This window comes from Morus notabilis, unplaced genomic scaffold (assembly GCF_000414095.1).
Source record: "Morus notabilis unplaced genomic scaffold, ASM41409v2 Scaffold1289, whole genome shotgun sequence".
Classification (NCBI taxonomy): domain Eukaryota; kingdom Viridiplantae; phylum Streptophyta; class Magnoliopsida; order Rosales; family Moraceae; genus Morus; species Morus notabilis.
In genome coordinates, this window is record NW_010356868.1 from 259,765 (window position 1) to 280,932 (window position 21,168).

The 21,168-nt window shown below is 33.4% G+C and overlaps 2 protein-coding genes and 2 pseudogenes across 2 annotated transcripts in view; 1 reads left to right on the plus strand and 3 right to left on the minus strand.

Annotated features, from left to right (window-relative positions):
* The window catches only part of LOC21393752, a 38,945-nt gene extending 37,867 nt beyond the window's left edge, over positions 1-1,078 (minus strand). Inside the window, exons 1-4 of the mRNA XM_024162813.1 lie at positions 976-1,078; positions 748-825; positions 375-487; positions 113-206 (exon numbers count right to left, since the gene is read on the minus strand). Of these exons, the coding sequence (XP_024018581.1) occupies positions 113-206; positions 375-487; positions 748-825; positions 976-1,072 (382 nt within the window). The 5' untranslated portion in view covers positions 1,073-1,078. The remainder of the gene's footprint in view (positions 1-112; positions 207-374; positions 488-747; positions 826-975) is intronic.
* Positions 1,079-7,250: 6,172 nt separating this feature from the next.
* LOC21393754 lies at positions 7,251-7,745 on the plus strand. The gene has a single exon (XM_010088789.1). The coding sequence runs from the start codon at positions 7,251-7,253 to the stop codon at positions 7,743-7,745; it is 495 nt and encodes a 164-aa protein (XP_010087091.1).
* Positions 7,746-8,675: 930 nt separating this feature from the next.
* On the minus strand, positions 8,676-12,433 carry LOC21393756 (annotated as a pseudogene).
* A 5,450-nt stretch (positions 12,434-17,883) lies between these two features.
* LOC112090767 lies at positions 17,884-20,320 on the minus strand (annotated as a pseudogene).
* Between the last annotated feature and the right edge of the window lie 848 nt (positions 20,321-21,168).

The following is a 21,168-nucleotide window of genomic DNA, read 5'->3' on the forward strand; positions in this document are numbered from 1 at the left end:
GATGCTAAAATGTTGCTCCTAAACTAGCTAACCTATTTTCAACGCAAAATGCGTACATTAACGAAGCTAAACACGATATATCCTGTTAAGATTGAAAGTGAAATAGGCTTACCACAGACACGTTTTGATAATTTAGCGAGCTCCGCTGCGGCAAGTTTTGCTTTTTTGGCCGCAAATTCTCTCCTTTCCACCACGTCCGAACTCCACTACAAAAAAAAAAAAAAAAAAAAAAGAACACGGTTTCCTTTTATGTTTTCCACATATGGCACTTCACAATAGACAATTTTGACTTCGATGGAAAAAAAATTTAAAAAAAAAAAGACAACAATAGGTCGAGGTTTCGGGATTCGAAATAGAAGTGCAAATTCTATTACCTCTTCATCGTCCCGTTGGGAGGCACAAACAAAAACATCCTCAAGAATGATGACAATAGGATCCCAGCCGAGCTTTTTCCAAGGAATTCTGATGCTCAATTTCCCAACACGACCTATCAACAAAAACATATCATCATTATTAACACTTAGACCCTTTTTTGCTAGTTCAAATCACAACTCAAGTTCTTACTACAGCGTTTTCTCTCACAAACATTCAAAGTAAACTTATTCTGCTACTGTATTTTCTCCCACTTGAATTCACTGTTTAACTCGAGTTTTCGAACAATCGAAATGAGCAAGGTATTACTTTACAAATGATTAGAAATTTATATCTGAAACTAAGCCCTAACATAAGTACAAATGTTTGAACTACCTTGCTTCAAAGCAAACGGTAACTGGAGATAGTCGAAGGCTTCGAGAGTGAGCTCGACATTTTCCAATAGCACTTCCTCTGAAAAAATATATATATATATAGATGTAAATATATATATATAGATGTAAATACATATATATATATATATATAAATATGCATATACATACAATCAAAAAGCAAAAAGATGAAAGAATCTGATAGTTGGAATTAGGGTTATAGAGAAATACCGTTCCAGAGAGTGATCTTGAGCTGCTCGCTCTGGATATCTTTGACATAGCGACCCAAATACCCCAATATCAACTGACGGACAAACCCTTCGAACATCGTCTCTAAAACCGAAAAGGCATCGACGCCACGGAAAGCGGCGCGGGAAATTCTAGAGAGAGAAAATATATAAGAGAGAGAGGGTTGAGTTGAGAGAATCAATGAATTGAGAGGGAAGAAGAAGGAGAAAGCGGCCTGAAAATTTGTGGAGATACACGTGCGAGTTGGCCCAAGGCGGGCCCACCATCGCGCGAGCTTCGAACCAAAGCAACTGATGAGTTCGCCCCAAGGACGACCATTATTTCAAATTTTCAATCGAATATCGGGGCTTTTCTTTCTTTTCTTTTTGCATTATTCTCCTAAATGATCATTGAGATTAAAATCTTACGGTGCGTTTGAAATTATTTTTAAAATAATTTTATTTTTTATATAAAAATAGAAATAAAAACATTTTTATTTTTATTTTAGAATTATTTTTAAAATGTGCTTGGTAGTTTTATTCAGAGATTAATTTCAGTTTTAAAAGAAACTGAAACTGCGTTTAGTGGTTTAATTTTTAAAAACATGTAATAATATTTAAATTAATAATATATTGAATAAATATTAATATTAAATATTTTAAATAATAATATATTGAATAAATATTAATATTAAATATATTAATATATTGAATAAATATTAATATTAAATATATTAAGGAGAAGAGAGTGGCGGCGGCGGGGAAGGGGGGGAAGTCGGAGAAGAGTGACGGCCGGGGGGTGGCGCACAGTTGCAGACGCCGGCTGGATGAGCGACGGTGGGCGTTCTCCCGCGTCTTCTTCGACTGGAGAAGAGAGAGAAGAAAAAAAAAACTGAAATCCGTTTTCAGAAAACGTATTTTTTTCATTTTCAGTTTTTCACAAAAAGACAAAAACGTTTTTATTTTTGTTTTCTAACACAAACTTCGCCAAACGCGTTTTTCATTTCTGTATTTAATTTTTTTACTTCGAAAAACGTAAAAAATGAAAACAAAAACGGTAACAAACAGGCCTTTAATTTCATTTAAAACGTAACATAATTAAGCTTTTGATGTTTTACTTCATTTTTAGTTTTGATCTTTTTGTTAATTAAATATTTAATATTTAATAAAATTTGTCTAAATTTGAGATCAAAATTAAAAACAATTAAAATTTAAAGACTATATGTGAAAATTAATTTTTAATTTTTGTATTGTTTTATTCTCTATGTTTCTAATTTTGGTTTGCAATTTCTATAGATTCCATTGAATATGTAACACTTAACTAATATGATGACTGTAATTGAAACAAAGTAAAATCTCGATGATCAACTGTGTAACGTTTTAAAAGTCATAGATCAAAGTGGAATATAGGATAAACTAGTGTTGTCAAATGGGTCGGGCCGTCTAGCCCGTAATAGTGCCGGATTTGGCACGGCCCGGTATGCTACTGTTACGGGTTGTGCCGGCCCGACACGCATAATGGGCTAAGGTTGGGCCTCGGCTTCTCAACCCGCGGCCCAAGCCCAACCCTAGCCCGTGAAAGCCCATGGCCCGGCCCAAGCCCAGTTCGGCCCAACCCGGATTCATCCCTTGTTCGGCCCAGCCCAGGCCCGCCAAACGGCTCGCATACCCTTCTAAACGTGACCGTTGGGCCCAACGGTCGGCCCGTGACGGGCCTCCCATTTGGTCCGTCGCGGGCCGACTGTGGGACCCACGAAGGGCCCAACGGTAACAATCTGAAAATTACCTAAAAAATCCCCTATAAATACCCCTTAATTCCACCCTAAATCCCACATAACAATTCACTCTCAACTTCTCATCTCACTCTCATCTTGTCTCTTTGATTTTGATTCTAAGCTTTTTTCTCGCAGTCACTCATTTTCTTGCTCTTTCATTTATAAAGTTTAAGTTCAATCAATTTTCAGAAAATGGCCACATCAAACTTCCTTGATTTCACTGCTCTTCCTGAGCTTGATGATGAGACATTTTTCGAGGATGAAATGATGCCTCCCAACCCCACCCCCACTGAACCAAAAATGTTCCAGTAGATAATGCTTCAGTGCACAACGAGGAAGTTGGAGAACGCAGTAGAGAAAAAAAATCGCAAACTTCTCCGGCATGGCAACATTTCACCAAGGAGCCCCGACCAAATCCAAAAATAAGTGAAATGGAAATTCGTGCGGTATGTAATTATTGTAAAAAAAACTTTTCTAATAAAAAGGATGGGGGTATTGGTCATCTGGATAGACATTGGAAAGTATGTCTATTGTTGCACCAAGGTGGGAGTGTGGACTCTTGCCAACAAACAATATCACTCACATCAGAGGGATTACAAAATTTTACATACGATGCATAACGTGCTCGTGAGGCACTAGCTAAATTTCTAGCTAGTGCCGAATTGCCTCTTTCTTTTGCAGATGATGCGTCATTCGAAGAATTCATCCAGACAGCCTTCTCCTCACAATTTAAACAAGTAAGTAGAAACACAACTCGTTCTGATTACATGAAAGTGTTTTATACAATGAGACAATCTCTTGTTGATAGTTTTAAGACTTTTAATGCTAATGTCTCTTACACTTCTAATGGGTGCAATAAAATTAGATATTTATGTGTCACGGTGTATTATATTGATGACGAATGGGTTTTACAAAAAAAGAATAATTGGTTTTCGTTTATGTCCATATCCTCATAACGCATCATCTATTTTTGGTACAATAATGAAAATTTTTGGGTTTTATGGGATAGAAGATAAAGTTTTAACTATTACTTTTGATAATGCATCAGCTAACACGGCTGCAATTAACATGTTTAAACGTAGTTTGAAACCGGCGTTTAGGGGGGAAATTTTTCATCAACAGTGTGCATGTCACATAATCAATTTAATAGTTCAGGCAGGAATTGAACATATTTCATCTAATCTAACAAATATTAGAGAATCTTTATCATTCATATCTAGTTTTAGAGCTCGACTCCAAGAATACAAACAATATTGCAGGAACGGTCAGATGTGCCCAAGAAAGTTTCCAACTGACGCGAGACATAGGTGGAATTCCACCTATTTAATGTTGAAGGCAGCACTCTCGTATTCACAGCTTACACAACGCATGTATACAGTAAGAACGATCAACTTTTAATTTTTAATACATATTGGCATATTGGTGACAATGTTATCTGTAAGTTAGAAAAATATTCTTGCATTAAATCTTCATCCTTGAGTACCGTTGATTCTCTAATGAATAGTAATTCATAAAACACATTCATGAACCAAAGTGCTCTTACTGATATAAGTACTGAATCAACACTCAAGAGAATTATTTATCTGCTTCTTTCTCAAGAAGGAATAGATTCCATCTCGTATAATAACATTCCCGGCTACATATTTCATCATGTCTCTAAAATATAAGGAATATGATTCAGGGTCTCAGAATCCGTACCGAGTAAATCAAAAGACCCAAATCCATGAATAAGAGTGTGCTAAGAACTCATGATTAATATCATTATATATATGACCATCGGTAGACTCAATTAGAATTTCTATACTCAACAGAAATTATAAGAAATTCATATTGTGTCTGTGTCCATGTTTCACATAATCTCATTATGCGTAATACACTCATTCAATATCTCACCATATTAACAATGCGGATAACATCGTTCCATTCTAAATGGGAATGATATGTATTAGTAATGTTTTAATTAAATATTATGAACTTTAATTAAATTCATTACGAACATCATTTTTTATTATTATCCTTAAACATTATCCTCTTGCATATAACACTTATATACTCATTCAATATCTCACCATATTAACAATGCGGATAACATCGTTCCATTCTAAATGGGAATGATATGTATTAGTAATGTTTTAATTAAAGATTATGAACTTTAATTAAATTCATTACGAACATCATTTTTTATTATTATTCTTAAACATTATCCTCTTGCATATAACACTTATATACAATGTTTAAGGTTACATAAATAATCATAAAATTTTCGTTTGATATTCATAAAATATTCACAAATATATACACATAAAATGATGAATAAACTCTTTTATTAAATAAATAATAAATATCCTATTAGATCTCATGCTTTTAGGACACCATTCCCAACAATATTGACAAATTATAACAGTAGAAACTGATACTGCTTGTAGAGAGGCTCGGAGAAAGTCCTTTTTTTTAGTTCTGATTTTGATGTGCTTTTTCTAATTGGCACAAATGGTCCAAACTATTTAGTAAGTGACTAGTCAAAATATTCAACACTTTTCTTTTTTTCGAGAGACGCTATGAAGGTCATAATTTGTTTTGGAAAATTTTATAGTTTCCGTTTTATATCATTGTTTTTATAAAAGTTAAATCTAATAGAAAAAATATTGAATAGAGAAACATTAAAAGGAAAAAAGTTTCTAATGGGGCGAATTAGGCAAAAAAGTTATTTAGTGGTATGAAAGAAATTTATGTGAAATAATTGCCAATAAAGTGTTTATGTAAAAGTACATTTGAGAACAAGATATCAAGATTCTTTATTGAGTATATATAAAAAAATATTTAAGAGAGTAATTTTGCAACAACAAAAAAGTTTTGATTAGGACACGTTTGAGAAAAAATTATTTTAATAGAACAATTAGAGAAAAATATTTATGAGGGTCACATTTGAGAAAGGAAAAAAATAAGACATTGTAGAGAAAATAGGAGAGAAGAAAGATGTGAAGGATAAAAAGGGGGGGGGAGGGAATTTAAAAAAAAAGTTTGTTTGGGTTAATATGGAGAGAGAAATGTGCGAAACCTTTCGCATCTAAAAAAACCATCCTCATGAAAATTCTATAGTTTATATTTTTTTTATAAAAATTAAATCTAGTGGAAAAAACATTAAATAGAGGAACATTAAAAGAAAAAAGTTTTTAATAAAGTGAATTAGGAAAAAATTATTTAATGGTACATATAAAAGAATTTATTTGAAAAATTATGAATAAAATGTTTTTGTAAAGACACAATTTAGAACGAGATATTAAATATTTATTGGGTATATATAAAAAAAGTATTTAAGAATACCATTTTGCAAAAATAAAAAAGTTTTAATTAAGACGTATGTGAGAGAAAATTATTTCAATAAGATAATTAGAAAAAAAATATTTATAAAGGTCACGTTTGATTTGAAAAAGAAAAAAAATAATATATTGTAGAGAAATAAAATGGAGAGAAGAAAGAAGTAAGGGGAAAATAAAAAGAAGAAAAGAAAGTTGAAAAAAAAAGTTTATGGTTCATTTGGTTTATGCGTTTAAATTAGTAATTTTTGATTCAAGCATTTAAATTTTAAAATTTTATTGCAAGGAAAACACTATAACAGAATCAAAACTATAGATTTAAATGTACGAAACTAATGAGCTCTTAATATAAAAATACAAAAAAAAAGAACAAAAATTTCTTTGGGTTAATGTTGAGGAGAATTTTGGAATCCCCACAAAAAACCCCGTTGTCCTAAAATAGATAGATAATTATTGTCGGTCGTAAGTCTTCAATCGCCAATGGCGAGCATAGTTTATCTAAAATTTAACAAATTATTATTTATAATTTAACAAATTATTATTTATAATTTAATAAATTATTATTAAAGTTGTAACCTATCACAAGAAAGAGTAAAACTCCATAATGATATGTTAAAATGACCAATTTTACCAATTTTCTCGTATTTATTCTTTATTCTTTAATCTTGACGAACGAAATACCTATAAACTCTTTAAATATGAGCCCTTTTAACACCTGTTCCATTTACAACTGTCAAATTTATCATACAAAAATAAGGGAGAAAGAGGAAAATAGGCCAATACTTTATATGAATTAAAATTAATAGGCCAATAGTTTACATAAGTTAATAAATAAGCCAAATTATTGTTTTTGTCCATAACTTGTCTGGTTATTAACCATAACTTGACAAGTTATTGTCCATTTTTATCCATAACTTGTCCGGCTATGAACCATAACTTGACAAGTTTGTCTATAATTTATCTAATTATGAACCATAAATTAATAAGTTATGACCTATTAATTTCTATAACTAAAAGTTGGCTTATATACTTTCTTAAGCTTTTTATATTGGCATATTTTCTACTATTTAAATAATGAGGCCTTCCTTGTTGAGCTTTCTAGAAAGAATGAGAGGTCATCATCAAATGATCATGAGCTGTGGGAGTCTATTTATGATCAGATTGGTAACAATGAGGTCAAGCTAGCAATGGGGCCTCACAAGCTCCCACTCGGGATCTTTCCGCCGATTGGATCCGATAGTCTTCTCCCGTCGTTTGGAGCGGGCTGCTTGAGGCTGCAAGAGGAGCTGGCGCAGCACATGACATATGACATTGGAGGAGAGTGCCCTGTGGATGATGTTTTTGCACAAAAGCTCACGCTTAAAGGGTGCGAGCCACTTCCTCGACGGAGATGTCACCCGAAATCTCCTTCGGGTTACAAGGAGCCAACCCCATTTCCAGACAACCTTTGGTCAACCCCGCCGGATAGCAGCATCATCTGGGAGCCTTACACTTGCAAGAACTACAAGTGCCTCATTGACAGGAAGAACAAGCCGGGTTCATATGACTGCAAGGACTGTTTTGAATTGGAGGGTAGGGAGAAAAACCGCTGGCTTTATGACAATGGAGGGCTGGATTATGCAATAGACCAAGTTTTGGGGACGAAGCCAAAGGGGACAATTATTATATCATCATACATATAAAAGTCTATGTCACCTATTTATTTACCTCCGATACCAAGCCAAAAAGAGTACTTTTCACTTTCTTTCCATCCCATTTCACTAAACAACATTAAAAAAAAAGTTTGTTTTAGATCTTCTTATCTTCTATTTTTTGTGTTTATCTTTACTTCCCCTTTTCCTTCTATTCTACCAAAACAGAGTGTAAATTTGTTGTTCTAAAGTGAACTTTTTCGTTTACTATTCAAGTAGAAATCGCCGGTTAATATGGTAGAATACCCTAAGTAACCCGATATATTACCATCGGGATGAAGGTTGCAGCCGAACACATAAGGTAACACAACGGACTATCATCAGTAACATGGTAGACGGTGGCAGTCAATGGGTTACCATTGGGAACCTATTACGATACCTTTTAGGGGGTATTTGTGGTATCCCAATATTGCATGGTGTCACGCATTACAAAACTTTCTTATGCTGCCGAAAATCAACCTTTACAGTTATCTAAAGATTTCAAGTCCGTTGTGTGGTTGCAAGCTTAATCCAATGACAATTCTTATATACTTCTAATTTTGTAGTCTAGAGTTTGATTCCTCCATTTTCAAGTTCAATATAAATTCAAACACTTTTTTTTCCCCTTTTAAATCCAAAGGCATACTTCTGTAGTTTCTAAAAATAAAGGGATGGATTGAAAAAAAAAAAAAAAAAAAGAACATTTAATTGTGTAATTAACCTTTGAAACACAAATTATACACAAGCATTGAATAAAACTTGCCAGAAAAACCATTTGAAGTACATAAACTAGTCCAACCAAAAAAGTTAATCGTGGTCTTAACCTAAAACCTTGATTATGTACTAGATTAGCATATAATCTATTCAGGAATAAACAGATGAACATACATCCATAAAACATGATAAAGACATTCTTCATTGTTATACATACATATATTAACTAACAAAACGTATATATATATACATACATATATGTATATTAAAAAACCTACATGGTCAGTCACCAACCATCACACGTAAGGAGGCTTCTCAAACTTCTCCGTGTAGTCAAAATGTCTTCATTGATAGCAGCGGCTTCTAACAGTAACTTGCTAAATTTGGAACCTCTCTCAAGGCTTTCAGACATTAGCATTGACCGTTTTTCTTCTAATATCTTGATCTTCTTATTAATCTCATCAACTTCTTCATCAATTTTGTTCCTTCGACCCCCCTTACATTCCGTGATCTGAGTTTCAACAACTTTTGACTCGTCTTGAAGTTTTTCTAAGTTAACTTTTATCTGAAGCAACTCATTCAGACGACTCTTCGGCGCCTTGATGTCAAAACTCTTCCAATTTGACCAGTTCTTCAATAACGCTATCAAAAGATTCGCCGGAATCATCTTCTTTTAGCTTAGAAACCTTTTCAATCGAAGATGCAAAGGTTATCATCTTTCCAATAGCTATTCCTTCACGTTTCGTCTCCTCGCACTTTACCAACGGACGAAAATGGGGAGTCTGCGGAAGTTGACTGAACATCCATTGATTCAATTATTTGACAAATTGGAGAGCTTTTCACAAAAGGCAAATTCTGAATGTCTTCTTGCTCATCTTGTAAATTTTGGGTGTCATCTTGCTCGATGTTGCATTTCGAATAAGTTTCAACTTGTACCTCGTCTTGCAATTCTTCTTGCTCATCGTTACCTGTTAAACCAAATGTTATAGTGTTACCCCATTCTTATTGGTCTTCATGACAACAATAACTACATCAAATATTTCAAAATAAAACTAGCTAACAAGGTTTTTTTTTATTTTTTAAATTCACTTTGAAAGATAAAACAAGATACAAAAATGAAAATTTTCATCCTTACTAGCCACATTATATGGCAATGGCATCACCTCGTCCTTCCACAAAAGACTTTCAGTACTCTTTCTGATAACCATCTCCTTTCCTCTTATCCCTTTTCCAACATCAACTTGTGGGCAGAAGTCCAAAATGGCTGGATCTCCAACTTGCTCCCTCAAACATTCATGTGCAATACACCCGACCCGACGAACCAACTCAACTTGTTGAGGATCCAACCCTTCTGTAGAGAATGAATCTGCTATAAGAGTAATTTCCCTCAAGCCAGCAATCTGCAGCATTCAAAACAAAACATATTGCTCAAATTGATACGTTATTTGCTTTTCTGTTGCAGCAAATAACATTCCTTAAATCATGATAAACACAAATTATCTCAGCCTTACTGCTCTTTGAAATTCCACTGAGAGACGTAGAGGCCGCTCTACAAATTTACGAGTAATTTTTAGGTACCACTTCATGTAGTCACCCTCATCTGCACCAACATCACCTTGTACTATACAAAACCTACGCCTTGACCATTCATTGATTTCTATTTGCATCTTCCCTGATAAGTCAACTCCACGATTTTTTCTCTTCCAGTCTTGTACATCTTCCGGGATTGACTGAAGCATGCCATATTGCCTTAGGCAACGATTAGGGAGATGCCTTTCAGCCTTGTCAAAACAAATCAGCATTGTCTTTGACCTCCCTACCATCAGATTACTCTTAATTTGTATAGGAATCGCATTGTCCATGCTTCTGTAAGGAAGCCAGTCTACCTATTTACCAAAAGCATACCATCTGTAACATACTCCATAGTTTAAAAGAAACAACAAAATTGAAGTATACCAACATCATCACATAAAATATGAGAACCTTACATCTTCAGGTTTAAGCGAATCCAATGCCTTACGATAAAATAGTACATCATGGTTTGCTGTTGGATCACTCAGTTTCCCCTAGTTTCCCCTTCCATCTAAGCATGAATGGGAAACAATCATGTGATGGGTTAGGATCGACCTTTGGTCGACCAACATTCAAGTGAAAGTAACTCCAACACTGCAGAAGCGTGGGCAAATGACCAAAGGCAACATATCAACAAGAAATTTCCATGCAAGCCCAAGAAACTGAATAAAATTGTGCATAAGAGTTAAAAATATAAAAGTAAACAAAAAAAATGGCACACAAATTACCTGCAGTAGCGTCAAACAACCGCTGATTGAACTCTGAGAACTCAGCGAGGCATTTCCTAAGGATCGATACAAGGATGCTAATGCTGCAGCCCCCCAAGCATATTTCCGACACTGGTCAAAATTCTCAAACAATGTAAGGTACATAACAGGGACTTTATTCCCAGTAGTAGTGGAAAAGATTGTGCAGCCTACAAGGTATAAGAGGTAGGCACGTGTATAACGCTCGATAACCTCAGGCGGGGCATCCACGGGACACTGAGAAAAGAAATGTTTCAACCAACTTAGCTTTACCATTCCACCATTAGTGTAGCCGGGTTCTGGTGCAACACCAAGATACTTTTCACAAACAGAATGGCTGGTGGTATAAAAAGTACCGGTTACTGGTTCCCCGTCAATAGCTAGTCTAAGAATTAATGCAACATCTTTGAGAGTTATTGTCATTTCTCCAACACTAAAGTGGAAAGTGTTTGTTTCTCTCCTCCACCTCTCAACTAATGCAGAAATGAGTGCTCTGTCTAGTCTAATTGCAGGAATCAATCTTAGAAAACCAAACCCAGCCTTCTTAACTAACTCGACTTGCCTTGGAGTCAGCGTCCAGTCGCTGAGCTTTGAAGTGTGTTCGTGACATTTCAGTATGCTACGAGCCTGAATCATTTGTCGAAGCATAGTTGCAAACATTCAAAAACAAAAGAAAATTTTTCATAAAAAAAAAATGCAAAGACAAAATATAGAAAAATAAACTTAAAAGGCCATATATGTAGAATCCACCTGCCGATCCCAAACTGCAGCAGATACATGTTTCTCCTGATCATTCAGCACTGAACCATCAATTAGTCCAGGATTTGTCCCAGAAGGGTCCACCCATTTGACTTCCATAATTGGTTGTGGAAAGAATCTATCCACCATAGAAGCAAAGAAGGCACATTAGTTCCATAAACTATCTAATAACCAAGCAGAACCTTTAAGGCCTCGTACCATACGCGGGTTCGAGCCACCTCGGTTTTGGTTCAAATTAAAAATTTCTGCTACAGTGTTTCTCACAAAATTTGAATTCTAATTCAAACCACCTGGTTTGAACCTACATTCCAAACGGATCCAAAACTGAGTCATATTATAATAGCATATGATAAAAGCAGCAAACAAAAAAAACAAAAAAACACATACATTTTAGTTCATAATTCAGTAGCTCAGAAACTAACATACAATCATAAAAGGTACAACACTAGCATCAAATAATGAATTTTTCAAACATGGGTTTTGGTACCTTAAAGTATATATGAGGGGCAAAAGATGGAAAAAGGCCTAAATTTTCCATTTATCTAATTTGCTACAGTAAGATTCTAGGATATATTCTAATTTCTAACTACACTACAGCATATCATCTCAAAGCAACCATTTTTTTCCAATAAAAAGCTCAAAATAATATAATTATAGTAATAAAAAAAAACCCCAGTTAAGCACACAGCTTTCCCTTAAGTTTAAGCCCAAGGGAAGCATTTGATCGAAGAGAGCTTACCTTACAAAATAAGCTAAAATAGGTTAGCGTTTTTTGCTTTGAACAGGACCCAGCTCCTAGTTTTCCCCAAGGATAGAAGAAACGATTTGAGAGTTGACACTTGACACCAGAAATGGTTTAAACATTTGTTTGCCAAGAGTGAGGGAAAAAAAGAAAAAAGAAAAAGAAAAGAAAAGGAAGACAAATAAATCGAAAAAAGTTTTGAAATCAAACAAGAACGTGACTGCGTGGGACCCACCAAAATCTCTTAAGGCATTAGAGACTGGGAGACTATCAAGAATCAACGAGCTAGTATTTGTGGAACTTGGGAAAGCTACCCATTGAATTTCGATAAAGCTTCATGACGAGGAAGAATAATTAAATTAGTGTATTAGTTTAATAATTTTATGAAAATTTTTAATCTCTAGTTTAATTATTGTTTTTTTTAATTATTATATCATTTAATATAATTAATATTCTGTTATTGTTTTTATTTGTGAGCTATAAATAATCATAATACTTATGATAATAATAAGATTTAAATACTTTTATTAATTAAATTAAAGTTGAGTTTTTTCAGTTTCATTCAGTTTGTGAATTTAAGGGTGTGTTCGGCAGCCTCAAAAACTCAAAAAAGGTAACTCGAGTTCCAACTTTATTCAAGTTCATATTCTTTTAAGTTTGAACTCGAGTTTAGGACTAAAACTCGAGTTCAAGTTTCTCCTTCAACTCGATTTCAAAAACTCTAACACAAATTAATGAACAATATTTTTTCTATTCTTAAAAATACTATAACCTTTTCATTTTAATCCTGATTGAGAGATTTTTTTTCTATGCGTTGACAACGAAAAGACGAATAAAACGCTACACATATACCCTATTAAAAAAATAATTTAAGTATGGATGATTTAGGATCCATTTAGTTAGAGGGATGAAGAGAGTTAAATGGATGGATAATAGGAATGAGAGATAGTATTATAGTAATCTTTCATGTTTTTTAGTAAGAGACAGATAGTTAAAAAGATTTATTTGTAAAATTACTATATTGTCTGTTTAAATTATTTGTTAATAGTTTGTTTTGAGAATAAAATAGTCTTTTAGATGTAAAAGTTTATGGACTCTATTAAATCTTCTCATAAATGGAATGATTCAATTTTGTGGGCCTAAGAGGATGAGCTCTCCCTCCATCTTCCCCTTCCTTCCTCTCCTCCCTCCAACCAAACAAATGATTTGCTCTCTCTCCACCCCTCTTCATCCCTCCATCTCTCAATCTCTCTCTCTAACCAAACACACTCTTAAAGACTATACCTCGTGGTTCAAAATGGTGTAAATTAATGTTAGATTATATATGCAATGACGTCAACAACGTTAAACCTAGTCCGATGATTAAATTTAAACAGTATATACGTATTAAAAATAGTGACTATATTTACACCCACTAAATTCGTTAATACTTCCACTAATTCATAATTTATACTTATTATAATATTATCCTATATTAAAGTTATATTAACTATAATTAGAACCCGTTACTCGACCCAACATTAAGTATAAATAATATTGTTCAGTTTGTGAATTTAAGGGTGTGTTCGGCAGCCTCAAAAACTCAAAAAATGCAATTCAAGTTCCAACTTTATTTAAGTTCATGTTCTTTTAAGTTTGAACTCGAGTTTAAGACTAAAACTCGAGTTCAAGTTTCTCCTTCAACTCGATTTCAAAAACTCTAACACAAATTAATGAACAATATTTTTTCTATTCTTAAAAATACTATAACCTTTTCATTTTAATCCTGATTGAGAGATTTTTTTTCTATGCGTTGACAACGAAAAGACGAATAAAACGCTACACATATACCCTATTAAAAAAATAATTTAAGTATTGATGATTTAAGATCCATTTGGTTAGAGGGATGAAGCGAGTTAAATGGATGGATAATAGGAATGAGAGATAGTATTATAGTAATCTTTCATGTTTTTTAGTGAAAGGCAGAGAGTTAAAAAGATTTATTTATAAAATTACTATATTGTCCGTTTAAATTATTTGTTAATAGTTTGTTTTGACAATAAAATAGTCTTTTAGATGTAAAAGTTTATGGACTCTATTAAATCTTCTCATAAATGGAAGGATTCAATTTTGTGGACCTAAGAGGATGAGCTCTCCCTCCATCTTCCCCTTCCTTCCTCTCCTCCCTCCAACCAAACAAATGATTTGCTCTCTCTCCACCCCTCTTCATCCCTCCATCTCTCAATCTCTCTCTCTAACCAAACACACTCTTAAAGACTATACCTCGTGGTTCAAAATGGTGTAAATTAATGTTAGATTATATATGCAATGACGTCAACAACGTTAAACCTAGTCCGATGATTAAATTTAAACAGTATATACGTATTAAAAATAGTGACTATATTTACACCCACTAAATTCGTTAATACTCCCACTAATTCATAATTTATACTTATTATAATTTTATCCTATATTAAAGTTACATTGACTATAATTAGAACCCGTTACTCGACCCAACATTAAGTATACATAATATTATTTTCAAAGAAATAAAATAGCATACACTTACTATAATTAGAAATTATTTTTCTATAGAAAAAAAGTATACTCTAAGAAAAAAAAAGAGTCCATAGCCCACATCTCTTGTCAAAGCAAATTCCACCTTCATAAATCTTAAAATATTTATTTATTTTTTTGTTTTGTTCTTAAATGATCTTTCTACCTATTTTTATCAAATACCTTAAGGGAATCCATTATGCTTTGCGAATATGAGAGTCTTTAAACCTTTATATGCATTAGGAGGATCATTATGCATATAGTTTTTTTTTTTTTTTTTTTAAGTTGCATTTGGTTGTTTTTGTGTTATGGAAGCTTTTGTTCTTATTTAATAGTCTTCATAAAAACCAAAAAAAAAAAAAAAAGGAGGAGAAGAACGAAATGGAGAGATGTTTTTACTGAGAATTAAATCACTGTAATTTGGTAGGCAAAGTCTTCCTAGACTCGAATAAGGAAACAAAAAGAAGAGATCATATGAAGAACCAACAAATTAAGCCAAAAAGAAAAAAAGGACAAAATAAAAGGAAGTACCTTAAGAATATACATAATATACATATACACACATTAAAGCTAAGGGAGGTAGCTACGTACTTCATTTTGTCACAAAAACTCATTATTATCTACAAATAAATATTACATGTAGTTAAAAAGTTTTCAGCCAAACTTATATTTTCTTGAAGAGATGTAATCCTGATTTATATATTCTATATTATATACATTCATCCTTTGAAATTTGGCCCAAAAAAATACTCTTATAATTAGGAAATTGTAATTAATAATATATTTTTAAAACTAAAAGGAGTAAATAGTAGATTTTAAAATCATTTGAAATAAATAGTAATTTACATAATAAATGAATCATTTATTGTCTAAATAATTCATTTATAACTAGTAAAAAAATCTTTATTTATGTGAAAAATAATATTTTTACCAATCATAAAAAGAAAACTTATGCGGAAAAAAATGTTTTAACTAGTCATAAATAAGCCATTTACGTGATACATAATTCATTTACTACATAAATTGTTATTTACTTTAAATAAATTTAAAATATGCTATTTACTTCGTTTAGTTTCATAAATATGTCCTCCCTGAAAATTTTTTAATTGCATTTTTTACACAGATTTTTTCTAAAAAGTTGCTATTATCGTTCAAATTTTAACTTTTAAAGCTTACTCACATTTTATAATTTCTTTAAAATGCTTTAAATTATACCTTAAAATTTGACTTTTAAACATACTCGTAATTGAAATTTAAAATTCCAAATAAAAAAATCAACTCTACTACTACATAAATTCATAATTTTGTAGATATTACGCTTTAAAAAGTGAATTAAGCTCGATTACAAACGTGATTCATTAAAAAAAAAGAAAAAAAATACAATTATATAGAAGAGGATAATTAAAGAGAAAAAATAGTTGCACTAATAGTTTAAGTTCAAAACTTCGGCTTTAATTCCGCCTTCATGAAAATTTTTCTAGCTTCGTCACTAAATATTTGGAGGATATGTAGAAACTCAACCCATCAAGTTGACCACTCGAACCTCTAAGATTAAAGAAGACCAAATAGATAGAGATGCAAGAACAGGCCGGCCCAGCCCGTTCTCCTTAGGCCCACGCGGGCCATGGGCCGGGCCGGCCCAGCCCACGAATTTTGTGGGCTAGGCCGGGCCGGCTCGTATAAGAATTACCTCGGCCTAGCCCACACCACGGGTCAGGCTGGGCCGTGACGTGGGCTATGATGGGCCGTGCCATGGGCCTTGAATGGGTTGTCTCATTCAAGGCCCATATTGGCCCATCATGGGTTAGATGGGCCAACCTACCTAAGCATGAAAATTTCAATTTTTTTTATTTTTATTTTTAAATTTTTAAACAAGTTAACAAATATAAAAGTTTAAATAGTCAATAGAAATATGAAAATGGATATTTTATTTACTATTGTCTCATCAAATAAAAACCTTTCTAAGAAAAACTCAGTGGGACAAAACATTGGTAAGGAAAAAAGAATACAGTCAAGATAATTATACATAAGATGTTTACAAAATTACTAAAAAAAAGGAAAAAAAACATGAAGACATTATGGGCCTAGATATGCCGAGCTGGGTTGCCCATTATGGGCCTAGACGGACCGGGCTGGGCCGGCCCGTCATGAGCCTAGACGGGCCGGCGCAGCCCGGCCGAAGCCCAGTATGACCCATGATTTTTCATGGGCTGGCCCATGGGCCGATATATGTTGCCACAGGCTAGCCCACCAATATTTATGGGTTGGGCCGTGCCTTGAATAGTGACGGGTTGTGCCGACCGGGCCCGTCACTGTGTCAGGATGGGCTTAGGCCGGCCCACGAGCCCTGATCCATTGTTGCATCTCTACAAATAGATTACGCCTGAAAAAAAAATCTATTTTGATTGTGCCTTAGTAATTTAGTTATGTTTCAATGTTAGTTTGGTCTTAGATTGTTGGTTTTTGGTTAATTTGATTTAAAAATGTGGAAGTAATGGTGATTTTTTAGTTTGGGGATTTATATACTTTTTAAAATTAAAAGTTTATGATTCTGTACGAGTTTTTTTTTTATTTTTTTATTTTTTATAATAAAAACATTAGATTGGAACTTGGATAATAATGCAAACATTTGGTTATATATTTGATTGCTCAAGCATTTTTATGTAATCATGCAGGCATCCCACATTCTCAAGCATTTGATTTTGTATGAGTTACTTCCTACAATTGCTTCAATTGTTTATACGCAGTAATCAATTTTTAGCCAAAGAATTTCAAGTAAATAACATTTTTGCACTGTGTATGTTGAGTACTCTTAAAATGAAATTCTTGAGTCGCATGTAATGGTTTTTTTTTTTTTTTGCTTAATTGTGAAAGATCTTATTTACGCTCACCATTTATTAGTTAATTAAAATCTATACGGTGAAATCTTTTTAGTTGGCAGAACACTTTCTTCCAAAAGCTAGAATTATTAATAGATTAATAATACTGAACAATAGTATTATTAATCTGAACAATAGATTAATAATACTGAACAATAGATTAATAATACGTAATAATGGGAACAAGAATAAAAAATAGATTCCTAATATGTATTAAGTGTGGGCACAACCCAAATTGGAGGTCGTCTATTCATTTTCATAAGAACTTTTGAATCGATATTGTAGTGTGATTTAAAGGTCCTGCTCTTGACATGGTAACTACCCACATCACAAATCATGACATTTTGTCCCAGTACATCGGTATCATCTATGTCGTGAGTAAAATATATAGTATCTGGTTCGCAACCGATAAAATTAGAAGCCAAGACAGATATTGAAGAATTATCACCCAAAAACAAAGATACATCACCAAGGCTTTTTATCTTAATCCATTTTGCTCTATCAAAATCTAATCTGAAAACTCTAAACCTCTTTGTCTCACGACCATCGTCTTCGTTACGCCAACTTAAATGCCTTTCGACCTGTAAAAGCTTTCCTCCATAGGACTCCACAAGATATCTCTTGACAAAGTAGTGATCAGATGCTCTTGGTTGAATCCTAGGTGCAACCAAATTTACAGTGGGATTGCATGGATTTGTAACATCAAAAGATCTAAGTACACCATGAACATCTACAACATAAATTTGATTATTATGGTGACAGATATCTTTTATCTCTAACATAATTTGCTTGTTGTCATGATCATAAGCATTAATTTTAGTCCATGTTGTATCTTTGGCGATTCTAAAAATAGCCAACTCCTGCATTTCGCCAAATATCACCACAATCATGCATTCATTTGGATTTGTTAGCGGATCAGCTGTAAGTAAAGCTTTCTCAATATGGTAATCATAGACTTCAGCATAATCTATTATACCATCTGGATCAAAAAAGCCTTCTAAATCAGGAGGAAATAGGCATGGAAGAAGAATATCAGTATCTATATTTTTCCCTCCTTTAACCGTAGAATAAGGTTTGTAAAGCGTCACCGTCCAATCCTTGTTTACAGCCACCAACCATCCCTGTGAAGAGCCAGAAAAGCGCTTGTTATATGGTACAAAAAGTTTTGTGTCGAAGAATTTGTTGTCCAGTGTATTGTATATGCTCCTCCATGTTTGTTCTTCGCTGGGAATTAGAAGCATTGGAATATGATGATATTGCAATGTTTTACTCCGTTTAATTTGACTATCCTTCAATATGGAATGCCATTGAAGACAAACAGCACCAAATTGCAAATAATCTAATGATAACTCCAATTTCTCTTAAACTAAGTCCAATAAATGCTTTGGCAACCTTGCCCAATCTACAGAAATAAATGAAGTGGATTAGCATTAAAGGTTTAAAAAAAATCACAAATTTAAATATGAATTTGATTGTACTATGTCTAAATGCTATTATAAATTTTGAAATTTAATAAATGCATTCACTTAAGCTTGAAAACCCTTAAAAATTAGAATTTGTAATTTGCTGAAAATCATGTATGCATAGGTACCTCTGTCAAGTTTCAAATATCCCTCGTCAATTTTTGGGATATAGATAAGTAGAATATGATGATGATCACTCGGGGTTTTTAATAACGTTATATAAGATAATATTAACGAAGAATTAATATTTAGCAAAAGAAGAACACATAATGAACAGACATTTATTTATATCTTTATTATTAATTAACAACAATATTCATACATGAGCTATACAATAAACCAGTCGTCAACAACTAATTAATTAAAAAAAATCTTTATTTCCAAAAGATCAAGATTTTACAGGATACCACGGAAAGAAGTAGACGAATTTTATATTGAACGAAAGAGCCGTCAGCGATTAATTCATTAACTTGGTCACACAAAAAGAGAAGAAAAGAATATCAATCATACTGGGATAATAATCGCTCTTATAAAATACAAAAGAAGAGTTATAAACATACCGGGATCCATATGTGGAGAATTGAAAATTTGGAACCTTCGATGTAAATTAATCTGATTTGATGTCCAACCGCATGAAGAGTGAAAATACCTATATATGGGGACATATACCGATATGCTACGCTCTTTTTATAAACAAAGGAGTCTGGTTTCTCAATTCAGTTAGAGGTATAATAGGAAACGCATTTTGCTATTTAACTAATTATGAAGTAATATTTTATAAATTATCCATTATTATCCTATAAGTGGATAAAATCTCATTCCATCCGATTGCGTCAGTTAGTATAGAGCCCTCAGTTCTTTCCCGGGAAGGTAAGATAGCCATGGATGGCGATTGGAGCCACCCAAGTCGCGGTGTTCGAAGGTGGAGTGGCCACCAACGACCGTTTTCTCCACCGCCTATCCACACATACTACCATTCCCCTTCTCCACAACCATCTCACTGCCATAACAACCACCGTGATCCTTACTCCGACCACCATTACCACCATCCACCAAACCACCATCACCGTGACCACTCCACCACCATTACCATATCACCACCGTGACCTCCACCACCACTACCACCATCATCCGAGATACAATACACAGCCACTGCATATCCAAATCCAAACCCCATTACACTTCATCGTACCCAAAATCATCGAGGCCACCGACACTGCCCAAACCAACAATACAACCAGCCCTTGAGTAGCACCGTCGGCGATCGTCGACATTGATAAATAAACATAAAACAGATAAAAATGAATGAGAAATTGCAATAATTTTAAAAAGAAAATATAACATTAACAGTTGAAATGTATTATATGATTTTATAAATCATATCAAGATTAAGATTAGGAGGAGTATGAGAAAGTTAAGTTACGCATTATAAAAATTATATCTATAAAAAGATGGATCTTTCAAATTTTTATTAAAGAGGTATTAATGATTAAGGGACATGGTAAATTTTATAGGTGTAAATATAAATAAATAGAAAAAATAGTGAATTTATTCTTAAAAGTGTATGAGTCTAAACATTTATATCTTATTTTTAATAAATATCATTTTATTAGTATAATTATTTAAATAAAAATATTATAAATAAAATATAAAAAGTAAAAATTTTGATTCGTAATTATTATCCAAGCATCTAAAAGCCCATTCCACAATCGTTAGCCCAAAAATGATCCCATTCCACAAAATGGACCCCACGTTCCCCACGAAAGTTATTTGGGTCACGCTTATTATATGAATGGTAGAGCAGAAGCCCGCTTGCGCTGTATGGCGGCGACGTGGGCGTCTCATTGGCCGCCGGGTCCCCAGAATTTAACAGAACACGTGTCGGTCATGCCATGGCTGATTTAATTTGTACAATTGGGTGGCTTGGAATAAATATTATATTATGAATCTAAATGTAGCTACATATAAGGCCACGTCAACAGATACTATTATGTGGGGCCCAACAACGTACTGTTAGTGTTTTAG